At 41.3% G+C, this 20,702-nt stretch overlaps 1 protein-coding gene across 2 annotated transcripts in view; it reads left to right on the top strand.

Annotated features, from left to right (window-relative positions):
• Positions 1 to 20,702, top strand: part of cwc27 (CWC27 spliceosome associated cyclophilin) — a 273,662-nt gene that overhangs the window by 210,848 nt on the left and 42,112 nt on the right. For both annotated transcript variants that reach the window (XM_043689551.1, XM_043689542.1), the window contains exon 13: positions 11,629 to 11,732. In XM_043689551.1, the coding sequence (XP_043545486.1) occupies positions 11,629 to 11,732 (104 nt within the window). The remainder of the gene's footprint in view (positions 1 to 11,628; positions 11,733 to 20,702) is intronic.

A 20,702-nucleotide genomic window follows, 5' to 3' on the forward strand; every position in this document is an offset into this window, starting at 1 on the left:
GCTTGAAAGGATATTGGAGCGGGAGGGGGAGGATCCAGTTGTTATGGTCCACGTTGGGACTAACAACGTAGGCAAAGCTAGGGTGGAGGACCTGCTTGGGGATTATCAAGCACTGGGAAGGAAATTGAAGTACAGGTCAAGGGTCATAGTCTCCGGATTACTGCCCGAGCCACGTGCCAATTGGCATAGGGATAAGAAAATTAGGGAAGTAAACACGTGGCTAAGGGATTGCTGTGGGAAAGAGGGATTCCATTTCATGGGGCATTGGCATCAGTTTTGGAACCGGGGGGATCTGTACCATTGGGACGGTCTCCACCTGAACCGATCAGGTACCAATGTTCTAGCGATCCTCCCCCTCCCCCTCCCCCTACCTTAGCAGGGATGACAGTGGAGGAACAATGGCAGATATTTCTGTGTATAATGCAGAAGTTGCAGGATCAGTTCATTCCAAAAAGGAAGAAAAATCCTATGAGGAGGCGTGGGTGGCCGTGGCTGACGAGGGAAGTTAAGAAATATATAAAGTTAAAAGAGAAAAAGTATAACGTAGCAAAGATAAGTGGGAACGGAGGACTGGGAAGCTTTTAAAGAACAACAGAGGATTACTAAGAAGGAAATATGCAGAGAAAAAATGAGGTACGAAGGTAAACTGGCCAATAATATAAAGGAGGATAGTAAAAGTTTTTTTAGGTATGTGAAAGGCAAAAAAATGGTTAAGACTAAAATTGGGCCCTTGAAGACAGAAATGGGAATATATTAAGGGGAAAAAAGAAATGGCAGAAGAATTGAATTGGTACTTCAGATCGGTGTTTGCTGGGGAAGAGACAAGCAATCTCCCTGAGGTAACAGTGGCTGAAGGACCTGAACTGAAGGGAATTTATATTTGCCAGGAATTGGTGTTGGAGAGACTGTTAGGTCTGAAAGCTGATAAGTCCCCGGGGCCTGATGGTCTACATCCCAGGGTACTGAAGAAAGTGGCTCAAGAAATCGTGGATACGTTGGTGATTATTTTCCAGAGTTCGATAGATTCTGGATCAGTTCCTGCGGATTGGAGGGTGGCTAATGTTGTACCACTTTTTAAGAAAGGTGGGAGAGAGAAAACAGGAAATTATAGACTAGTTAGTTTGACCTCAGTGGTGGGAAAGATGTTGGAGTCTATTATAAAGGATGAAATTACGACACATCTGAATAGTAGAAACAGGATAGGTCAGAGTCAGCATGGATTTATGAAGGGGAAATCTTGCTTGACTAATCTTCTGGAATTTTTTGAGAATGTAACTCTGAAGATGGACGAGGGAGATCCAGTAGATGTAGTGTACCTGGACTTTCAGAAAGCTTTTGATAAAGTCCCACTTAGGAGGTTAGTGAGCAAAATTAGGACGCATGGTATTGGGGGCAAAGTACTAACTTGGATTGAAAGTTGGTTGGCTGATAGGAAACAAAGAATAGTGATAAACGGCTCTATTTCGGAATGGTAGGCAGTGACCAGTGGGGTACCACAGGGATCAGTACTGGGACCGCAGCTTTTTACAATATATGTTAATGATATAGAAGATGGTATTAGTATTAGCAATAACATTAGCAAATTTGCTGATGATACTAAGCAGGGTTACCTGGACAAGTTAGTTGAGTGGTCAGATGCATTGCAGATGCAGTTTAATGTGGATAAATGTATGGTTATCCACTTTGGTGGCAAGAACAGGAAGGCAGATTACTACCTAAATGGAATCAATTTAGGTAAAGGGGCAGAACAGAGAGATCTGGGTGTTGTACACCAGTTAATGAAGGTAAGCATGCAGGTACAACAGGTAGTGAAGAAGGCTAATAGCATGCTGGCCTTCATAACAAGAGGGAAGAAGTATAGAAGCAAAGAGGTTCTTCTACAACTGTATAGGGTCCTGGTGAGACCACACCTGGAGTACTGTGTGCAGTTCTGGTCTCCAAATTTGAGGAAAGACATTCTGGTTATTGAGGGAGTGGAGCGTAGGTTCACAAGGTCAATTCCTGGAATGGCGGGACTACCTTACGCTGAAAGACTGGAGCGACTGGGCTTGTATATCCTTGAGTTTAGAAGACAGAGGGGATCTGATTGACATATAAGATTATTAAAGGATTGGACACTCTGGAAGCAGGAAACATGTTTCCGCTGATGGGTGAGTGCCGAACCAGAGGACACAGCTTAAAAATACGGAGTAGACCTTTTAGGACAGAGATGAGGAGAAACCTCTTCACCCAGAGAGTGGTGGCTGTGTGGAATGCTGTGCCCCAGAGGGCAGTGAAGGCCCAGTCTCTGGATTCATTTAAGAATAGAGCTCTCAAGGATTGTGGAATCAAGGGTTATGGAGATAAGGCAGGAACAGGATACTGATTAAGGATGATCAGCCATGATCATATTGAATGGTGGTGCAGGCTTGCAGGGCAGAATGGCCTACTCCTGCACCTATTGTCTATTGTTATGGAGAGTGAACAAGAATGTGGAGTTGAGGCTGAGATGGGATCAGCCATCATTATGTTAACTGATGAAGTGGGCTTGAAAGGTGTTCCTATATATGTTGTTAATGTATTGTATATGTTATTGCACAAGTGACTTTAGAATTAAGCTGACAAACTTTTTAAGTCCTTGAGTGACTCGCAGACTGCCTAAGATGCAGCATGATACCCCAACGTTCACGTTTCGTTTTAGTGTAACTGACTCTGCATTCCTGATGACTTTGAAGTTTTCCCCATTTCCATTTAGTCCATTTATATAACTGTTAATGTACAGATTCCCCCAGAGCCCATGGCTTTGTGAATTGCCATGCTTTGCTGGCCATACAATCTCCTCATCTACAGGCCGGAGTAGTTGTAACATGTGAGAATCATCATTCCCAGTATTCCCTGTCCAGTCCTACACTCTGAGATCCCTCCGCTCAATCTTGAAAAGCCCCTTTGAATGTATATAATTCTTTTGACAAACAGGTTAAAGAAGCTAAACTCCAAGTTTCCTGCTTCCCTGATCATTAATACCCACCTCCCATTTCTCACTTTGGCTACCTGCTGATTGATTTGTGAGAATATCTCCCAGCATGCACTGCACAGACCTCAAACTGATATCTCCATAGACCCTGACTGACCTTTAATCCTCAGACTGATTGCACTTGCATGCAGGATTGTAAGCCATTGAAACTGACTGCCTGTAAGTTAGTACTGAATAACACTGGTCTAAAAAAGCATGCAGGCCACAGAGGCTCCAAGTATGTGTAAATTGAAATGAAAGTTAGAGTCGTAGGTGCATCCTGTGTAGTTGCATGAAATGCTTGTGTGTCACTGTATGTGAAACAACCCAGCAAAAACGTGCAAGTCAGAGGTGTCCTTGTGCTTGAAAGTAAAGTCCTGAAGGATTTTACTTTCAAGTTTGAGTTGGTCTGACAACAAGTATAATGATGAGGTGAGACTGGTGGTTTGCCAATATTGACTTTGGTTGACAAAGGGTAAAGGACAGTGGTGTTCATAGTGCATGCAGGGAGGTTGTGATGAAGACAAAATTGGACAAAGGTGCAGAGAAGCAAGAGATAAGATGTTGCCACCAGGTAACTGCTCTGACTTTGTTGTCTGGAAGGAAAGGAAAATTGGAGTCTATATAGAAATGAGGCAAAAAGGCCTATTATTGAGATGCAAATGCGTGGAAATAAGGTGGTCATTGCTCATTAGCCAGAATCTGAATTTGCTGCTTAAACGGGAAGAGAAACATTTCTTTCTAGATGTAAAGATTCAAGTTTTTTTGCTATATTTTCCTACATTTCTCACCATCACCTGTGCTATTTAAGGAATCAAAAAAATTCCTTTCTCTGTGTTAAAAGAAAGTATGTCAAAATATTGAATGCTGAATGCATGTGACACATCTTCTTAATCTTGGATAATGTGAAGCAGTTATATTGTGAATGCTTTTGTTACTATCATCGGCATGTTTGGGTTTCATGAATTTTAATAACTGAGTCCCACCGCAAAAATCTCAATTTTTATTTGGGGTATAGAAAGTCAATACTTTCTATTCATCACCCTGAACCTACAAGTAGAGAGTGTGGTGCTGAAAAAGCACAGCAGGTCAGGCAGCATTCAAGGAGCAGGAGATTCAACGTTTTGAGCATAAGCCCTTCCTGATCATTCTCTTGCTCCTTGGATGCTGCCTGATCTGCTATGCTTTTCCAGCACCGCACTCTTGACTCTGATCTCCAGCATCTGCAGTCCTCACTTTCTCTTGCACCAACAAGTAAAAAGGTTTCAGTTCAAACTGAAAAGATTCATGTTCTTGGCCGCTCTTGTAATATCTGTTGACTCATACAATTACCTTATACCAGTGCCTCAATTCTTCTTCTTCTGCACGTCTTGCAAGATGCTCACTCAAATGTTCTGTTACAGTCACAAAACGCATTCATTATTTTGAGATTCGATGTATCATCTTTAGAGTAGGTTTCTTTTGTTGTCAGAACATTATATAATCAGTTACCAGGCCACAACTCCAGATTGGAAGTCTCCTAGATTAGAATTAAATTCCTGAATTTTTAACCTGATTGGTGCAACTCCTGAAACTACTTTTCAGCAATAACTGAAAAGTTGGAACTGAGTTTAGTAGCTCATGGCTGGGATGCCCTGATGTAGTCTTCAGCCATCAGGCTGTTACATGGCTCAGGTTGTAGCTTCTGAGAAGAAATACGACCTCTGAAATCTGCCATCCAATGAAATGGCCATCAGCAGCCCAGTGCCTGTAATTCCACTGGGAGCGGCAGCCACTGCTTGGACTGAAACCAGTCTTCAAAGAGGATCCTTGTTACAACTGGACCCAAAGGTAGTAGCAATGTAACAACCTGAGAGAAGTAGAAAAAAGGGAAAACATGTCCCAAGGCCAAAATGGGACAAAAAGACCAGAAATTTTCCTTTCCACCCTCTGAAGAAATCAAAGCTGTTACAGAAAACCTTCTTGACTTTGAAAAATACTATGGATTCTAATGAAAGGCCAGCTACTTGAAATGTTAACTGTGTTTTTCTTAATACAGATGCTACCAGAACTATTGAACATTTTCAGTATTTCCTGTTTTTATTTCACCTCTTGAGTCTATGCTGCTTTGTAGCAATCAAGTAGTTTTTATGGTCATATTTGTTTTTTTAAATTTCACACCTATTGAATTCCAAACACAAGAAGCAAGAGGCAGCCATTCTGCCCTTCGAACCTGTTCTGCCATTCAATAAGATAATGGCTGATCTGACTTTAGCATCAACTCCACTTTCCAACTTGATCCCCATCACCCTTGACTTACTAATAGTTCAAGAATCTGTCTATCATTATCTTCAATGTATTTAATGACTCAACTCCATTGTTCTCTGGGGTAGACGACAATTTAGGAGAAGAAATTCCTCATTGTCTCTATCCAGATTCCACCTCTAACTTCCACAGGAGGATGAAAAGTACAAGGGAGACTTCAGGTACTAAAATTTGACAAATCTCTAGGATTTGGCTACATCACTGGGTTCTAAAATAGGCAATTGCAATGATAGTGCCTATGATTTTCCAAACTTGCCCAGATTCTGGAACAGTCCCAGCAGACTGTAAGTTAGCAAATATGATACTGCTAGTCATGAAAATGGAGACAGAGAAAAAAAATTATTTCTTGATCACATGGAGTGAATAGAATTAGTTATGAGTGACATCTGTGATGTTGGGCACTTCAGGAGGAGGTCAATATTGATCATTTACATGTCATTTCTGGCTGAAGATTCTTATAAAAGCTTCAACCTTGTGTTTAGCATCGATGTTGTGTGTTTCCAAGATGGTTGTACTTTTGGCATCTTTTTATTCAATGAGTTGCTTATTGTCTGCCACCATTCACAACTGGAGGTGTCAGGACTGTGAAGCTTAGATCTAATCCATTGAATATGGAATCCTTTAGCTCTGCCTATCATATGTTGCTTGGCATGCACTTAGCCCTGTGTTGTAGATGGTTGACACTTTTTTTTAAGGTAGTCTTGGTGTTGCACCTGGCACGTCTACTGCACTGTCCTTAATACAGAGTTGATCTCTCTGACTTGGTTAGATTGAGGGCTATGCCAGGCCATGAATGTTAACAGTGCTTTGCAAACATTTTCCCATAATGAACCCATTTTGAGGCTAAAAAACTTTCAAAACCTCTCAGTGAGAACCGAACCAGAGGACACAGCTTAAAAATAAGGTGTAGGCCATTTAGGACAGATGAGGAGAAACTTCTTCACCTGTGTGGCATGCTCTGCCCCAGAAGGCAGTGGAGGCCCAGTCTCTGGATTTGTTTAAGAAAGAGTTGGACAGAGCTCTCAAGGATACTGGAATCAAGGGTTATGGAAATAAGGCAGGAACAGGATACTGATTGACGATGATCAGCCATGATCATAATGAATGGTGGTGCAGGCTCAAAGGGCAGAATGGCCTACTCCTGCACCCATTGTCTATTAATAGTCTATTGACAGTGGAGAGCTATGGAGAGAAGACCTATGACAACAGGGAGCACAGAACTCTGTGGCAGCCGCAGTTGCCTCAGAGCCTGTGACTGCAGTACTTCAGCTCATAACCCCAATTGCTGGTCCATTTCAGAGAGCGTTTAACTGTCAAGCATACCACTAAAGATCTGGGGTAACATTTAGACCAGACCGCGTGAGCATCAGATTTTCCTTCCCCAAAGGCCATTGATGAACCATATGGATTTCACAAGAATGGACAATAGTGTCATGATTACCGTGGACCAGATTTTAATACTAGATATATTAACTTAATTCAAATTTCACCATCTGCCATGGTGAGCATTAGTCTACATCTCTGGATTTTTCATGCAGTAACAGTACCACTACACCACCACCTCCCTTGCATATTTCTGTTATGAAATATCTTTCAACAGTTCCTGTAGCTAAAACTCAGGACTGATGTTTCCATTTGTCTACATAACAAATAATATTAACATGTCCCCTCAAGCAACATGTTGTCATTGTCAAAACATCCAGAGAATGCTTCATCCGTACATATTCGGTAATGAATAAAGAGGTTAACAGAAAGGTAACAGGGCCAGACAGTGGTAACAAGCAAATAGACCTCTTTTAATAATCACACTCATTTCTAAAAAGAGTTTCAGAGAATTTTCATTTTTGTACGAGACACTATTGGCCAACAAAGTTTCTGAAGGATGGGAAATAAGTATTCTATTTGAGGAGAACCTTCTCAAGATCTTAGCAGTACTTATACACTTAATGGTAAGGTCCTAGGGAGTGTTGCTGAACAAAGAGACCTTGGAGTGCAGGTTCATAGCTCCTTGGAAGTGGAGTCGCAGGTCGATAGGATAGTGAAGAAGGCATTTGGTCTGCTTTCCTTTATTGGTCAGAGTATTGAGTACAGGAATTGGGAGGTCATGTTGCAGCTGTACAGGACATTGGTTAGGCCACTGTTGGAACATTGCACGCACTTGAAAGAGTTGTGAAACTTGAAAGGGTTCAGAAAAGATTTACAAAGATGTTGTCAGGGTGGAGGAATTGACCTGTAGGGAGAGGTGGAGTAGGCTGGTGCTGTTTTCCCTGGAGCATCAGAGACTGAGGGGTGACCTTATAGAGGTTTATAAAATCATGAGGGGCATGGATAGGATAAATAGATAAGGTCTTTTCCAGAACTAGAGAGCATAGGTTTTGGGTGAGAGGGGAAAGATATAAAAGAGACCTCAGGGCAACTTTTCATATGGAGAGTGGTGTGTTTGTGGAATGAGCTGCCAGAGGAAGTGGTGGAGGCTAGTACAATTGCAACATTTAAAAGGCATTTGGATGGGTATATGAACAGGAAGTTTGGAAGGACATGGGCCGGGTGCTGGCAGGTGGGACTAGATTGGGTTGGGATAACTGGTTGGCATGGACGGGTTGGACCGAAGGGGCTGTTTCCATGCTGTACAGCTCTATGACTCTATTAATCCTTTTGTCCGAGTTTTTTAGGGCAAAAAGATTATGCTATTTTATGGTTCTGTAGATTGTGAAGGAGCAAAGATGGCCTTTATTGAGTGCTATGCTCTTCCTGTCGGATGTGGGAGTTTACATGTTATTGATGATTATATCTGCAGTAAGTGCATTTGATTGCGAAACCTATCGGATCACATGGATCGGTTTGAGCGACAGTTAGTAGCAATGAGGAATTTACAAGAGCCTAGGGAATGTGATGGATGGCAGTAAGGAAGGGAAAAAAAACTGTAGATACAGTCAGGTGGATGGGTGAAGTCCAGGAAAGGTAGGAGGGATAGGCGGGTACTGCTGCAGTCTTCTGCGGCTATCCCCATTTTAAACAAGTATGCTGTTTTGGAAAATGTAGGGGGTGATGGATTCTAAGGGGAATGTAGCATGAAAAGCCAAGTTTCTGGTATCAAGACAGACTCTAATGCAATGATGGGTATATTGGGATCCAAGCAATCGATTGTGTTAGGGGACTCTCTCTTCAGAGGCAGGCATTTCTGCAGCCAGCAATGAAAAATCAGAATGGTGTGTTACCTTCCTGGTGCCAGGATCAAGGCTGTCTCAGAGAGGGTGTGGAATGTTCTCAAAGGTGAGAGGGACCTGGTAACTTTATGTTCCAGGATACAAATGCTACAAGAAGGACAGAAAGGGAGGCAAGAGAGGTGGGGGAGTGGCATTTTTGATAAGGGATAGTATCACTGCTGTACTTGGAGATGATATTCCTGGGAATACATCTAGGGAAGTTATTTGGGTGAAACTGAGAAATGAGAAAAGGATGATTACCTTATTGGGATTGCATTGTAGACTGCCTAATAGTCAGTGGGAAACTGAGAAGCAAATTTGTAAGGTGATTTCAGTTATCTGTAAATAAAAATAGGGTGTTTACAATAGGGAGTTTTAACTTTCCAAACATAGACTGGGACTACTGTAGTGTGAAGGGTTCAGGTGGAGAGGTATTTGTTAAGTGTATGCAAGAAAACTTTCTGATTCAGTACTATATGTGGATGTTCCTACTAAAGAAGGTTCTAAACTTGACCTACTCTTGGGAAATAAGGCAGAGCAGGTGACTGAGGTGTCAGTGGGAGAACATTTTTTGTGCAAGTAACCATAATTCTATTAGTTTTAAGAAGGTTCTAAACTTGACCTACTCTTGGGAAATAAGGCAGAGCAGGTGACTGAGGTGTCAGTGGGAGAACATTTTTGTGCAAGTAACCATAATTCTATTAGTTTTAAAATAGTAATGGAAAAGGATAGACCGAATCTAAAAGTTGAAGTTTTGAATTGGAGGAAGGCTAATTTTGATGGTATTAGGCAAGAATTTAAAAAGCTGATTGGGGGAAGATGTTTGCAGGTAAAGGGATGGCGGCTAGAGAAATTGAGGTTCTGGTTAAGAAAAAGAAGGAAGCATATGTCACGTATTGACAGGAGAGATCAAGTGAATCCTTAGAAGAGGAGGGCAAAAAGGGGACATGAGATAACGTTGGCAAATAGGGTTAAGGAGAATCCAAAGGTTTTTTTATAAATACATTAAGGACAAAAGGATAACCAGGGAGAGAAAAGGGCCCCTCAAAGATCAGCAAGGCAGCCTGTCAGATGGCGGGGGGGTTACTAAATGAGTACTTTACATCAATGTTTATTGTGGAGAAAGACATGGAAGATACAGAACGTGGGGAAATGGATAGTGACATTTTGAACAATGTACAAATTACAGAGGAAGTGGTGCTGGATGTCTTGAAATGCATAAAAGTGGATAAATCCCCAAGACCTGATCAGGTCTACCCCTGAACTCTGTGGAAAGCTGGGAAGTGTTTGCTGGGTCCTTTGCTGAGACAGTTGTATCATCGATAGTCATAGGTGTGGTGCCAGAAGACTGGAGGTTGGCTAACGTGGTGCCACTATTTAAGAAAGGTGGTAAGGAAAAGCCAGGGAACAATGGACCAGTGAGCCTGGCATCGTTGGTGGGCAAGTTGTTGGAGGGGATCCTGAGGGACAGGATTTACATGTATTTGGAGAGGCAAGGACTGATTAGGGATAGTCAGCTTGGCTTTGTGCATGGAAAATCATGTCTCATGAACTTGATTGAATATTTTGAAGAAGTAATAAAGAGGATTGATGAGGGCAGAGGGGTGGACGTGATCTATATGGACTTCAGTAAGGCATTTGAAAAGGTTCCTCATGGGAGACTGGTGAGCAAGGTTAGATCTCATGGAATACAGGGAGAACTAGCCATTTGGATACAGAACTGGCTTGAAAGTAGAAGACAGAGGGTGGTAGTGAAGGATTGCTTTTCAGACTGGAGTCCTGTGACCAGCAGGGCGCCACAAGGATCAGTGCTGGCTTACTACTTTTCGTCATTTATATAAATGATGCAGATGTGACCATAGGAGGTATAGTCAGTAAGTTTGCAGATGACATCAAAATTGGAGGTGTAGTTGGCAGCGAAGAAGGTTACCTCAGACTACAATTAGATCTTGATCAGATTGGCTGAGGAGTGGCAGATGGAGTTTAATTTAGATAAACATGAGATAAACATTTGGAAAAGCAAATCAGAATAAGACTTAATGGTAAGATCCAAGAGAGTGTTGCTGAACAAAGAGACCTTGGAGTATAGGTTCATAATTCCTTGAAAATAGAGTTGCAGGTAGATAGGATAGTGAAGAAGGGATTTGGTATGCTTTCCTTTCTTGGTCAGAGCATTGTGTAAAAGTGTTGGGAGGTCATGTTGTGGCTGTACAGGATGTTGGTTAGGCCACTGTTGGAATATTGCGTGCAGTTCTGGTCTCCTTCCTATTGAAAGGATGTTGTGAAACTTGAAAGGGTTTAGAAAAGATGTATAAGGATGTTGCCAGGGTTGAAGGATTTGAACTGTCGGCAGAGGCTGAATAGACTGGGGCTGTTTTCCCTGGAGCTTTGAAAGCTGAGGGGTGACCTCATAGAGGTTTATAAAATCCTGAGGGGTATGGATAGGATAAACAGACAAGGCAGAAGTGGGTACTGCAGATGCTGGAGATTAGAGTCAAGATTAGAGTGGTGCTGGAGTCGGGCAGTATCCGAGGAGCAGGAAAATTGCCGTTTTGGGCAAAAGCCCTTTATCCTGATGAAGGGCTTTTGCTTGAAAAGTCAATTTTCCCGCTAAACAGATAAGGTTTTTTTCCCTGGGGTGGAGGAGTCCAAACCTAGAGGACATAGGTTCACGGTGAAAGGGGCAAGATATAAAAGGGACCTAAGGGACAACTTTTTCACGCAGCGGGTGGTGCGTGTATGGAATGAGCTGCCAGAGGAAGTGGTGAAGCTGGTACAATTACAACATTTAAAAGGCGTCTGGATGGGTATATGAATAGGAAGGGTTTAGAGAGATATGGCCAGGTGCTGAAAAATCGATTTGGTTAGGTTGGCATATCTGGTTGGCATGGATGGGTTGGTTCTAAGGGTCTGTTTCCATGCTGTACATCTCTATGACTCTAAGACAAAGAAGCCACAAACATTGAACAGATTGGGATGACATCGAATGTAAACAGGTAGCTTGCAAGAAATACCTATTTTGTACAGAATGTCTTAAATTATCAAAGGTATATTATATCTCTGATCCAAGTTCTGAAGACAGTCTCAATTTCTTGTTAACTATTTATGAATGGTTTCTGTTGACAGACTTTGGCATTACTTGATCGATTCAAATTAAAGCTGACAAAGGCCATCTCGGAAACTCCAGAGGTGGAACCAGTTCAACCAGAAGGGGAAGATGATCAAGGCTGGTGAGTGCAATTAACAATATGTTTATGTTCAATTCACTCATTTACGAATTAGCCTGTGATTTGAATTTTAAGTTCAAGGTAACTATTGATGATCCATCTTTAAATAAAAATTAAATTATTAAGTGTTTGGTACAATATTTTTGAAAATTATACCTTAAGACAGAAACGTAAGTGTCCCAGAAATTCATTATTATCTATTTGTTAGATGTTTTGGGCCCATTTTATGCAATCAGTCGAGAATAATACTGAACCTGGTGTTAACAAACATTTTGCCCAATACTCTGGATTTTCCAGCTGATGTAAAAATCTCTTTAATAAATAGAAGACTACCCAGACAGTTAGGGAAGTGGGGCCGGAGAGGTCGGGAAGAAGATTGCAGGTCAAGAGGTGGTGCTGAGTCTGAGGGTTGGGACTGAGAAAAGGTGGGGGGAGGGGAAATGAGAAAGCTAGAGAAATCTGCATTCATCCCTTGTGGTTGGAGGGTTCACTTTCTCCTAGTTAGGGAAGGAAGGCTAATTAAATGCCCACCCTGAGTAAATTCATTACTGTCTTTCACCCTGATCTGGTAACAACTAATTTCTGCAAACAACTAATTTAGCCATTCCTCCTTAGATCTGACTGAACTACATAAAACACTAACAACTTCAGCTCTTGTCTGAAAAAATAGTTTAGTATTACAAGATCATCCTAATCCTGAAATTATATGTTTTTTTGGCTAACTGTCCTATACTTCTGTATGCTCCCACCAAACTCATCGTGTCCATTAGAATCACTTCCCGCTCTACTCCCATGAAATTGAACCAACCCGTGCTTCCCTTTCTGACCCCATATTAGCTGATATATTTAATGGTTCTCTTTCTGTCTTCAAGTACCCCTCTCCTTTAAATCTGCAATAATTACCCTCTCTTCAGAAAAAAAACCCTTGACCCGTCCTTGCAAGCCATTTCCCATCTCCCATCTCCAACTTCACTTTTCTCTCTAGAATCTTTGATCGTGCTATCACTTCACAATTTCATGCCCATCTTTTGAACTCAATGTTTTGAATCCATCCAATCAACTTTTCACCCCTTCCACAGTACCAAGGTGATGCTTATCAAAGTCACAAATAATAACCTGTGTGAATATGGCAAAGATAAATTATTCAATACAAAACCTGAAAGAACTTTGGATGCTGTAAATAAAAACAGAAGTTGCTGGAAAAGCTCAGTAGGTCTGGCAGCATCTGTGCAGAAAAATCAGTTAGTGTTTCCAGTTGGATGACCCTTTCTCAGAACATGCACAAGTCAGCACAGGAATTCTGAAGTTGCGGTATGTCAGTGCGTTTAGTGCTGTTTCACATATTGTAATGTGGCTCAACATCTCCCCAACCTAATACTTGCAGTCAGTCAAATTAGCAAGATTTCTAACTTTTCTGTTTCTACATTGCCATTTAAAACCCCATAAAATTGTTTTTTAGTGCAATAAAATCTGTTGAATAACAGAACTGAGAAAAAATTTACAATTATAATCATGGATAGTGTGAAATGGTTAATTGGTATATGTGTTAAACCAAGTTTTTTTTTAACAAAGGTATTTTGTTTTTACCTTCACTCCATGCATCTGCCCCAAGGTATAGATGGAGTCAGTGGATCGAAGGTTGACTTGTGTGATGGTCTGGGCTATATTCACAGTTTCCTGCAGTTTCTTAGGTTTCTAGGCAGAGCAGCTGCATTATCAAACCATGGTGCATCTGTAAAAGTTGTAGGATCCTTATGGATATTCCGAATTTCCTTAGCCTTCTGAGGAAGAAGAAATGTTGTTGTTTCTTCTTGGCTGTTGCATTAATGTGGGTAGTCCAGGTCTTTTTGTTAGTGATCATCGCTCCTGGGACCTTGACACTGTCTACCGTCTCCACCTCAGCTCCATTGATAAGGAAGTGTGCTCCTTCTTGCTTCTTGAAGTTGATGCTCAGTTCTTAACAAAATTAGAAGTTGCTGGAAAAACTCAGCAGGTCTGCCAGAATCTGTGAAGACAAGTCAAGCTTAACATTTCAGGTTTGGCAACCCTTCCTCAACTGATGGTAGCTAGGAAAACGTTGGTTTATATGCAAAAAATAGGGTGGGGGTGTGGTAAGGAGGAAGCAATGGGTAGGGAGAGAGTGCAAAGAGAAAAGAACAGTTAGATAGACAAAGGAGGCGATAATGATCTAGGAGGGTGAATAGCTGCTAATGGAGACTGTTAGTGGCTAACAGTAAGTAGTGTGTAATGGAAGACTATATGATAACAAGGTGTGTGTAGTAGGGGGCTAAGACATGGGGAAGTTCAGGCCCTAAAATTATTGGACTTGATATTGAGTCTGGAGGGCTGCAGAGTCCCCAAGCAGAAAATGAGGTGTTGTTCTTCCAGCTTGCACTGAGCTTTGCTGGAGCACTGCAGCAAGCCTGAGACAGAGATGTTGGCCAAGGAACACGGTGGTATGAAAAAGTGGCAGGTAACTGGAAGCTCAGAGTCATTTTTTTGTGGGCAAAATGTAGATGTTCTTCGAAGCAGTCACCCAGGCTACACTTCATTTCCCCAATGTGGAGGAGACTACACATTGAGCAACGAATCCATTAGACTAGATTATGAGAAGTGCAGGTAAAGCGCTGCTTCACCTGGAAGGTATGTTTGGGCCCTTGAATACTGAGGAAGGAGGTGGTAAATGGGCAGGTGTTACACCTTCGGTGGTTGCAGTCGAAGGTGCTTATGGGGGTGGGGTATTGGGAGTGAAGAAAGGCGCAGAGGGTGACCCAGAGGGAATGGTCCTTGCGAAAGGCAGACAAGGGAGGGGAGGGGAATATTTGTCTGGTGGTGACATCTTGACTTGTCTTCACATTGGTGGAAATGGTGGTTAATGATCTTCTGGATGTGGATGCCAGTGGGATGGTAGGTAAGCACAAAGAGAACCCAATCGTTGTTGTGGGAGAGAAGGAGGTGAGGGAATAAGTGTGGGAGATAAGTCCGACCGTGTTGAGGGCCCTGTCAACAATAGTATTGAGTAATTCTCAGTTGAAGAAGAAGGTGGACAATTTCGGAGGATCCCTTGTCAGCTGTTTAGTTTTGTTGAGATCAAGGGACAGATTGTTATCTTTGCACCACAATACCTGGCATTCTATCACTTTCCTGTGTTATGTCTCGTCATTGTTTGATATCCGACCTACGTCAGTGGTGTCGTTAGTGAACCTTTGGTTGGAGTTCAGATGAAACTAGGCCACACAATCGTGAGTGTACAGGGAGGAAAGTAGGGAGCTGAGTACACATCCTGATGGGGCCCCGGTGTTGAGGATTGTCATAGAGGAGGTGCTGTTGCCTATCTTCACTGATTGTGGTCTATGGGTCAGGAAATCGAGAATCCAGTTATTGAGTGCCAAACAGAGGCATAGAGCTTGGATTTTGGAGATTAGTTTGGTTGGGTTTATAGTGTTGAAGGCAGAGCTGTAGTCAATAAGTAGAAACCTGGCATAGGTATCCTTGTTATCCAAATGTTCCAGGGATGAATTTAGGGCTAGAGAAATGACATCTGCTGTGGACCTGTTGCACCAGTAGGCAAATTACAAGGGATCGAGGCAGACCGGGAGGCTAGATGTGAGCCATGACTAGCCTCTCGAAGTACTTCATAATTATGGAGGTTAGAGCCACTGGACAGTACTCATTGAGCCACGTTGCACGCAGTTTGTTTGTTCTTCTTGATTATAGCAAGGAGAGGTTAAATATGTCAGTGAATACTCCAGCCAGCTGATCCACACAGGATCTAAGCGTACGGTTGGGTCAGTCGCTTTCCACGGGTTCGCTCTCAAGAAGGCTGATCTGACATCTGCAGTGATGACTGAAGGGAAAGGTGTGTCCGGGTGGGTGACGCTATGTCATGTAGGCTTTGCTACAGATGGCAGATGGCTGTGTGATTAGTTTAGGTCCCTAACTTAGTGCGTTATTGCCTCTTGGCATCTCTAATGGCCTTGCTGAGGTCGTATCTGGATTCCTGTAAAGGTCCGGGTCGAATGACTTGAATGCTGCGTGCTTGGTCTTCGGTAAGCAAGGGATTTGCCTGTTCGTTTATGGTTTCCGTTTGGGGAACATACGAATTGCCTTCTTTTGCACACACTTACAAATGAAGTCCTTGACGGTACTGGCATACTCATCTAGGCTGGCCACTGAATTGAATATGGACCAGTCTACTATTCCAAGTAGTTTCGCAGAAGCTCTCCACTGCCTCAGACTAACGCTGTATAACTTTCTGTACTGGGTCCTCACATTTCAATCCTGCTTGTAAGCTGGGAGGAGGAACGTAGCGTTATGATCTGAATTTCCAAACTACGGACAGGGTGTGGAGTGGTAGGCATCTTTGGTTGTGTAGCAATGGTCAAGGATGTTCGGCCGCTGGTGAGACAGGATAAGTGTTGATGGTATTTTGGTAGCACCCTCTTGAGTTGGCCTGGTTGAAGTCACCAGCTACAATAAGGCCTCAGATTCAATCTCAAGTGCATTTTAGCATTGTAAGTTTCATCTAAAATATTCATTATAGTGGACTGAGGATTCACAGCAGTATCATTCTCAGTGATGGTGAAGCCCTGCACATGAGTGCAAGAGTTGAGCTGAAATGTTTCAACCGAAACAGATTGGCTGATCTATTTCATCCTCTCCTGAGCTCATCACTATCACAGATGCAAATATGCAGCTAATTCAGTTTTGTTCACATGCTGTAAAGAAAAGGCTGAATGAATTGAAAACAGCAAAGTCTGTGGCCCCTGTAAACATTACTAATATAACACTGAAGACTTATGATCCTGAACTCACCACACTTCTAACCAAGCAGTTCTAGTCCAGCTACAAAGCTGATATGTATTATTGAAGTGAAACTACCTTAAACTACTTTTTGTCCAAAAATAGCAAATCCAATCCAAAATTGGCTAATCAATGTACTCCTATTCTTCACCGAAATGATGGAAGGTGTGGTCATTAGTGACCAATAAATTGCTCAGTGATGCTCTGTTTGGGTCTGCCAGGACCACTGGTCTCCAATCCTCTTAACAGAGTTGGTTTAAACATGGAAAAAAATAGCTAAATTTCAAAGATAAGGTGAGAGTGATTGGTCTTGATATCAATGTAACGTTTGGCCAAGAATGATAACAAAGAACCTGAGTAAAGTGAAGTCAGTGGAAATCAAGAAGAGAAATGTTCACTGCATGGATTCATACTTATTGCAAAGAAAGGTGTTTGCAGTTGTTAGAAACAATAATATCAGCACCAGAACATTGATCAAGGAACAATTGTCCTAGGCTCAACTGTCTTTAACTCCTTCACTCCTCCTTTGATCAGAAGGTCATAAATAGGGATGCTTGCTGAAGATTGCAGCATTCAATTCGATTCACAACTCGTCAGACAATGAAGCAGACCATGAAGAAGGCATTTTGTACTCTTGCCTTCATTGCTCAGACCTTTTGAGAATATGAGTTGGCATGTCATGTTGAGGTTGTGCAGGATGATGCTGAGGTCTCTTCTGGAGTACTGTGTGCAGTTCTCATCATCCTGTTATAGGAAAGACATTATTAATGAAAGTGGTTTCAGAAAAGATTTATCGGGATGTTACTGGAAATTAAGAGTTTGAGTTATAAAAATAGGCTGGGTAGGTTGAGACCTTTTCTCTGGAGCCTAGGAGGTTGAATGGTGACCTTTATAGAGGTTTAGTAGATCATGAGGAGCGTAGATAAGGTGAATAGCAAGAGTCTTTTCCTTAGGTGAGGAATTTTGAAACTAAGGGGCATATTTTTAAGGTGAGAGGAGAAAGATTTAAAAAGGACATACAGACAACATCATTTGCAGGATGATTCGTATTTGGAATGACCTGCCAAAGGAAACGATTGATGCAGATAAGATACAACATTTAAGAGGCATTTGGATAACTACCTGAATAGAAAAGATTTGGATAGATATGGGACAAATGCAGTCAAATGAGACCAGTTTAGTTTGGGAACATGATTGGCATGGGTTAGTTGGACCGAAGGGTCTGTTTCCATGCGGTATGACTCTATGACTGCATTCAGCAAAACTTGGATAACATTCAGATTTAGGTTGGGAAGTAATTTAGTAACATTCACATCACAAAATACCAAACCACTTCCACCCTCAAAAAGTCTAATTACCTCCTTTATGTACAACAGCAGCACCATCTGTGAAACCCTCTCCTGTCAACATCTTGGTTACCAATGACCAGATGCTTAACTAGACAGGGTTAAGTATTCTACGTCGATGACACATCTCTGATTTTCAAAGCCTGTCTGCCATCAACAAGCCACAAATCAGGTCAGATGTTGATGAAATACTTCCCACTTGACTGGATGACAATAGCTATAGCAACACCCAGAAGCTCAAACCACTCCAGACAAATCAGCCCACTTAATGGGCACCTCTTTTTTTCCAACTAAATAATCTTCTCTACGCTACCATGATGCTGCAGCTACTGTGTTTACTATCTACCAGGCATTGCAAAAAGTAACCAAGGCTTCTTCAATGGCAACTTTCAAAGAGGATTAAAACACCCAACATCTAGAAGAACAAGTGAAGCAGACACATGGAACTTTACTCGCAAGATCCCCCCCAAAACGCACATCATTTTGGCTTTGAATGAACCCATGTTACAGTATGAAAATCCTGGAATTCTTTTCATAACAGCGATGTAACTGTACCTATACCACAAGGATTGCAGCAGTTCAAGAAGATGATTGACCATTACAGTGGTACTATCACTGGACTGTTAATCCAGAGACCCAGGTAATGTTCTGGGGACCTGGGTTCAAATCCCGCTGCAGCAGATGGTGGAATTTGAATTTTAAAGAAATCTGGAATTAAGAATCTAATGATGACCATGATATCAATTGTCAATTGTTGGAAAACACATCTGGTTCACTAATGTCGTTTATCTGGTCTGGCCTACATGTGACTCCAGACATGCAGCAATGTGGTTGACTGTTAACTGCCCTCTGAACAATTAGGGATAGGCAATAAAGGCCAGCGACACCATGGCCAATGAATGAATAAAAAAACCTTTCTCGAGATCTATTAATCTATGAGCCAGCAATGCTCGTAACTCTCAAACAAATAAAAGTTGCATAAAAAATTTGAGAATGGTACAAAGGTTGAGAGTTTCAGTGATGTGTGTAGATGAAAAAAAACTGGATTACTTTTCCCTAAATCAGTTGAGCAAGATTTCATAAAGGTGTTCAAAAGTTGAAAGGGGTTTGATAGAGTGGTGAAGAAGAAACTGTTTTCGCTGGCCGAGGCTTGATAGGTAGTACAAGGATTTCAGGTCATTGTCAAAAGCAACAGAGTGAGATGAAAAATGCGTTTTTGTCATGAATTAGGATCTGGAAAGCACCATCTGAAAGATTGGAGGAAGCATATTTAAATATAGACTTCAAAAGGTGAATCTCTACTCCATTTGATCAGTTAATGCTGTATTTCACGTAAATGACTACTGAAATTGCTAAAAATCACAATTCCTGATGAAGGGCTTTTGCCCGAAACATCGATTTTCCTGCTCCTCTGATGCTGCCTGTCCTGCTGTGCTTTTCCAGCACCATTCCGATTTCCAGCATCTGCAGTCCTCACTTTTGCATAACACCAGGTTATACTCCAACACGTTTAATTGGAAGCACTAGCTTTCTGAGCGCTGCTCCTTCATCAGGTGATTGGAGCAACGTTCCAAAAGCTAGTGCTTCCAATTAAACCTGTTGGACTATAACCTGGTGTTGTGTGATTTTTAACTTTGAACACCCCAGTCTAACACCGCCATCTCCAAATCATTACTAAAATTGTAATAAAATAAACACATCTATTACTGCTGTTTTGTTTGCATCTGAATGTGCGAAGGCTAAAAACGAAATTTGCTTTTGCTTTTGTTATGATGTAGACTGGGACAGAGTAAGATATTCAGATTTCTACTGTACTTCTGGCTTGAAATTTAAATGATTAAGCATCAGATTGTGCATTCTATGTTCGAACCAGCAGGAAGCAATCTTGTCCTGTTAACTAGAACTGTATTGTTGTCTTAATGTAAATACATGTTTTGGACTCAGCGTAAAGTTAACAAGGACTTCTCGCACCAGAAGTTTCTATCAAGTCGCAATTGTGTTAGCACATGAATATGCGATTAATGCTTGGAATTTGTTCTTCATTTACCTCTTGCAAACCTCGCTTTCCCTTCCACTCCCTAGCTCCACTGAAAAGTATATACTGTGACATGAGCATCAATTATGTTTTCTAGAGCAAATATAATTTCAGAAAGGTTAACAGTTGGAACTTAATTGGCATGTAATACACACAGATCTAGTTTTGTATATTTTAACATCATTATTATATTTTATACTTATGTTACACTGATGTTTGCACTGATGTTTATGGAAGTCCACTGGATATTTTGATTTTTTAATGTGTTCTCAGTATAAATAATAAGTAGCAATGAGTAGCCAGATTGAGACTGAAGTCCAGACAAACAGCTGTGTAGTCTGCCATACGTTTACATAGTGAATAATTTTGTCTGCTCTGACTATGCTTATACTGATTATTATATAGATTTTAGCATCAGATTTAGGTGCAAAATTTTGTTTTCCCTGTAAAGTAACAAAGTGCATGGTGGAGATCTTTATTATTTTGTTTAGTGCTTTCCTTTTGCTTCTACATTTTGATATTATTTACATTTTGTTGTTTGTGCTATAAATGAAAATGAATTAGCTGTCCTGTAATCAACTCCAATTCATATTGGTTAATAATTTGAATATTTATAATACAGTATCAGAAATAAAACTGTTGGTTTTCTTCAAAATTGGTCACAGTTTTAATACCTATTTACTCCCTTGTTTTCAAAAGTACTGCAAGTTTCTGGTGACATTACTTAAATTTTGAAATGTTTGTTTCAGTTTTCATTTAATGTCAGTCTGACATGTAATTTGGTTAGAC

Source organism: Chiloscyllium plagiosum, chromosome 1 (assembly GCF_004010195.1).
Source record: "Chiloscyllium plagiosum isolate BGI_BamShark_2017 chromosome 1, ASM401019v2, whole genome shotgun sequence".
Classification (NCBI taxonomy): domain Eukaryota; kingdom Metazoa; phylum Chordata; class Chondrichthyes; order Orectolobiformes; family Hemiscylliidae; genus Chiloscyllium; species Chiloscyllium plagiosum.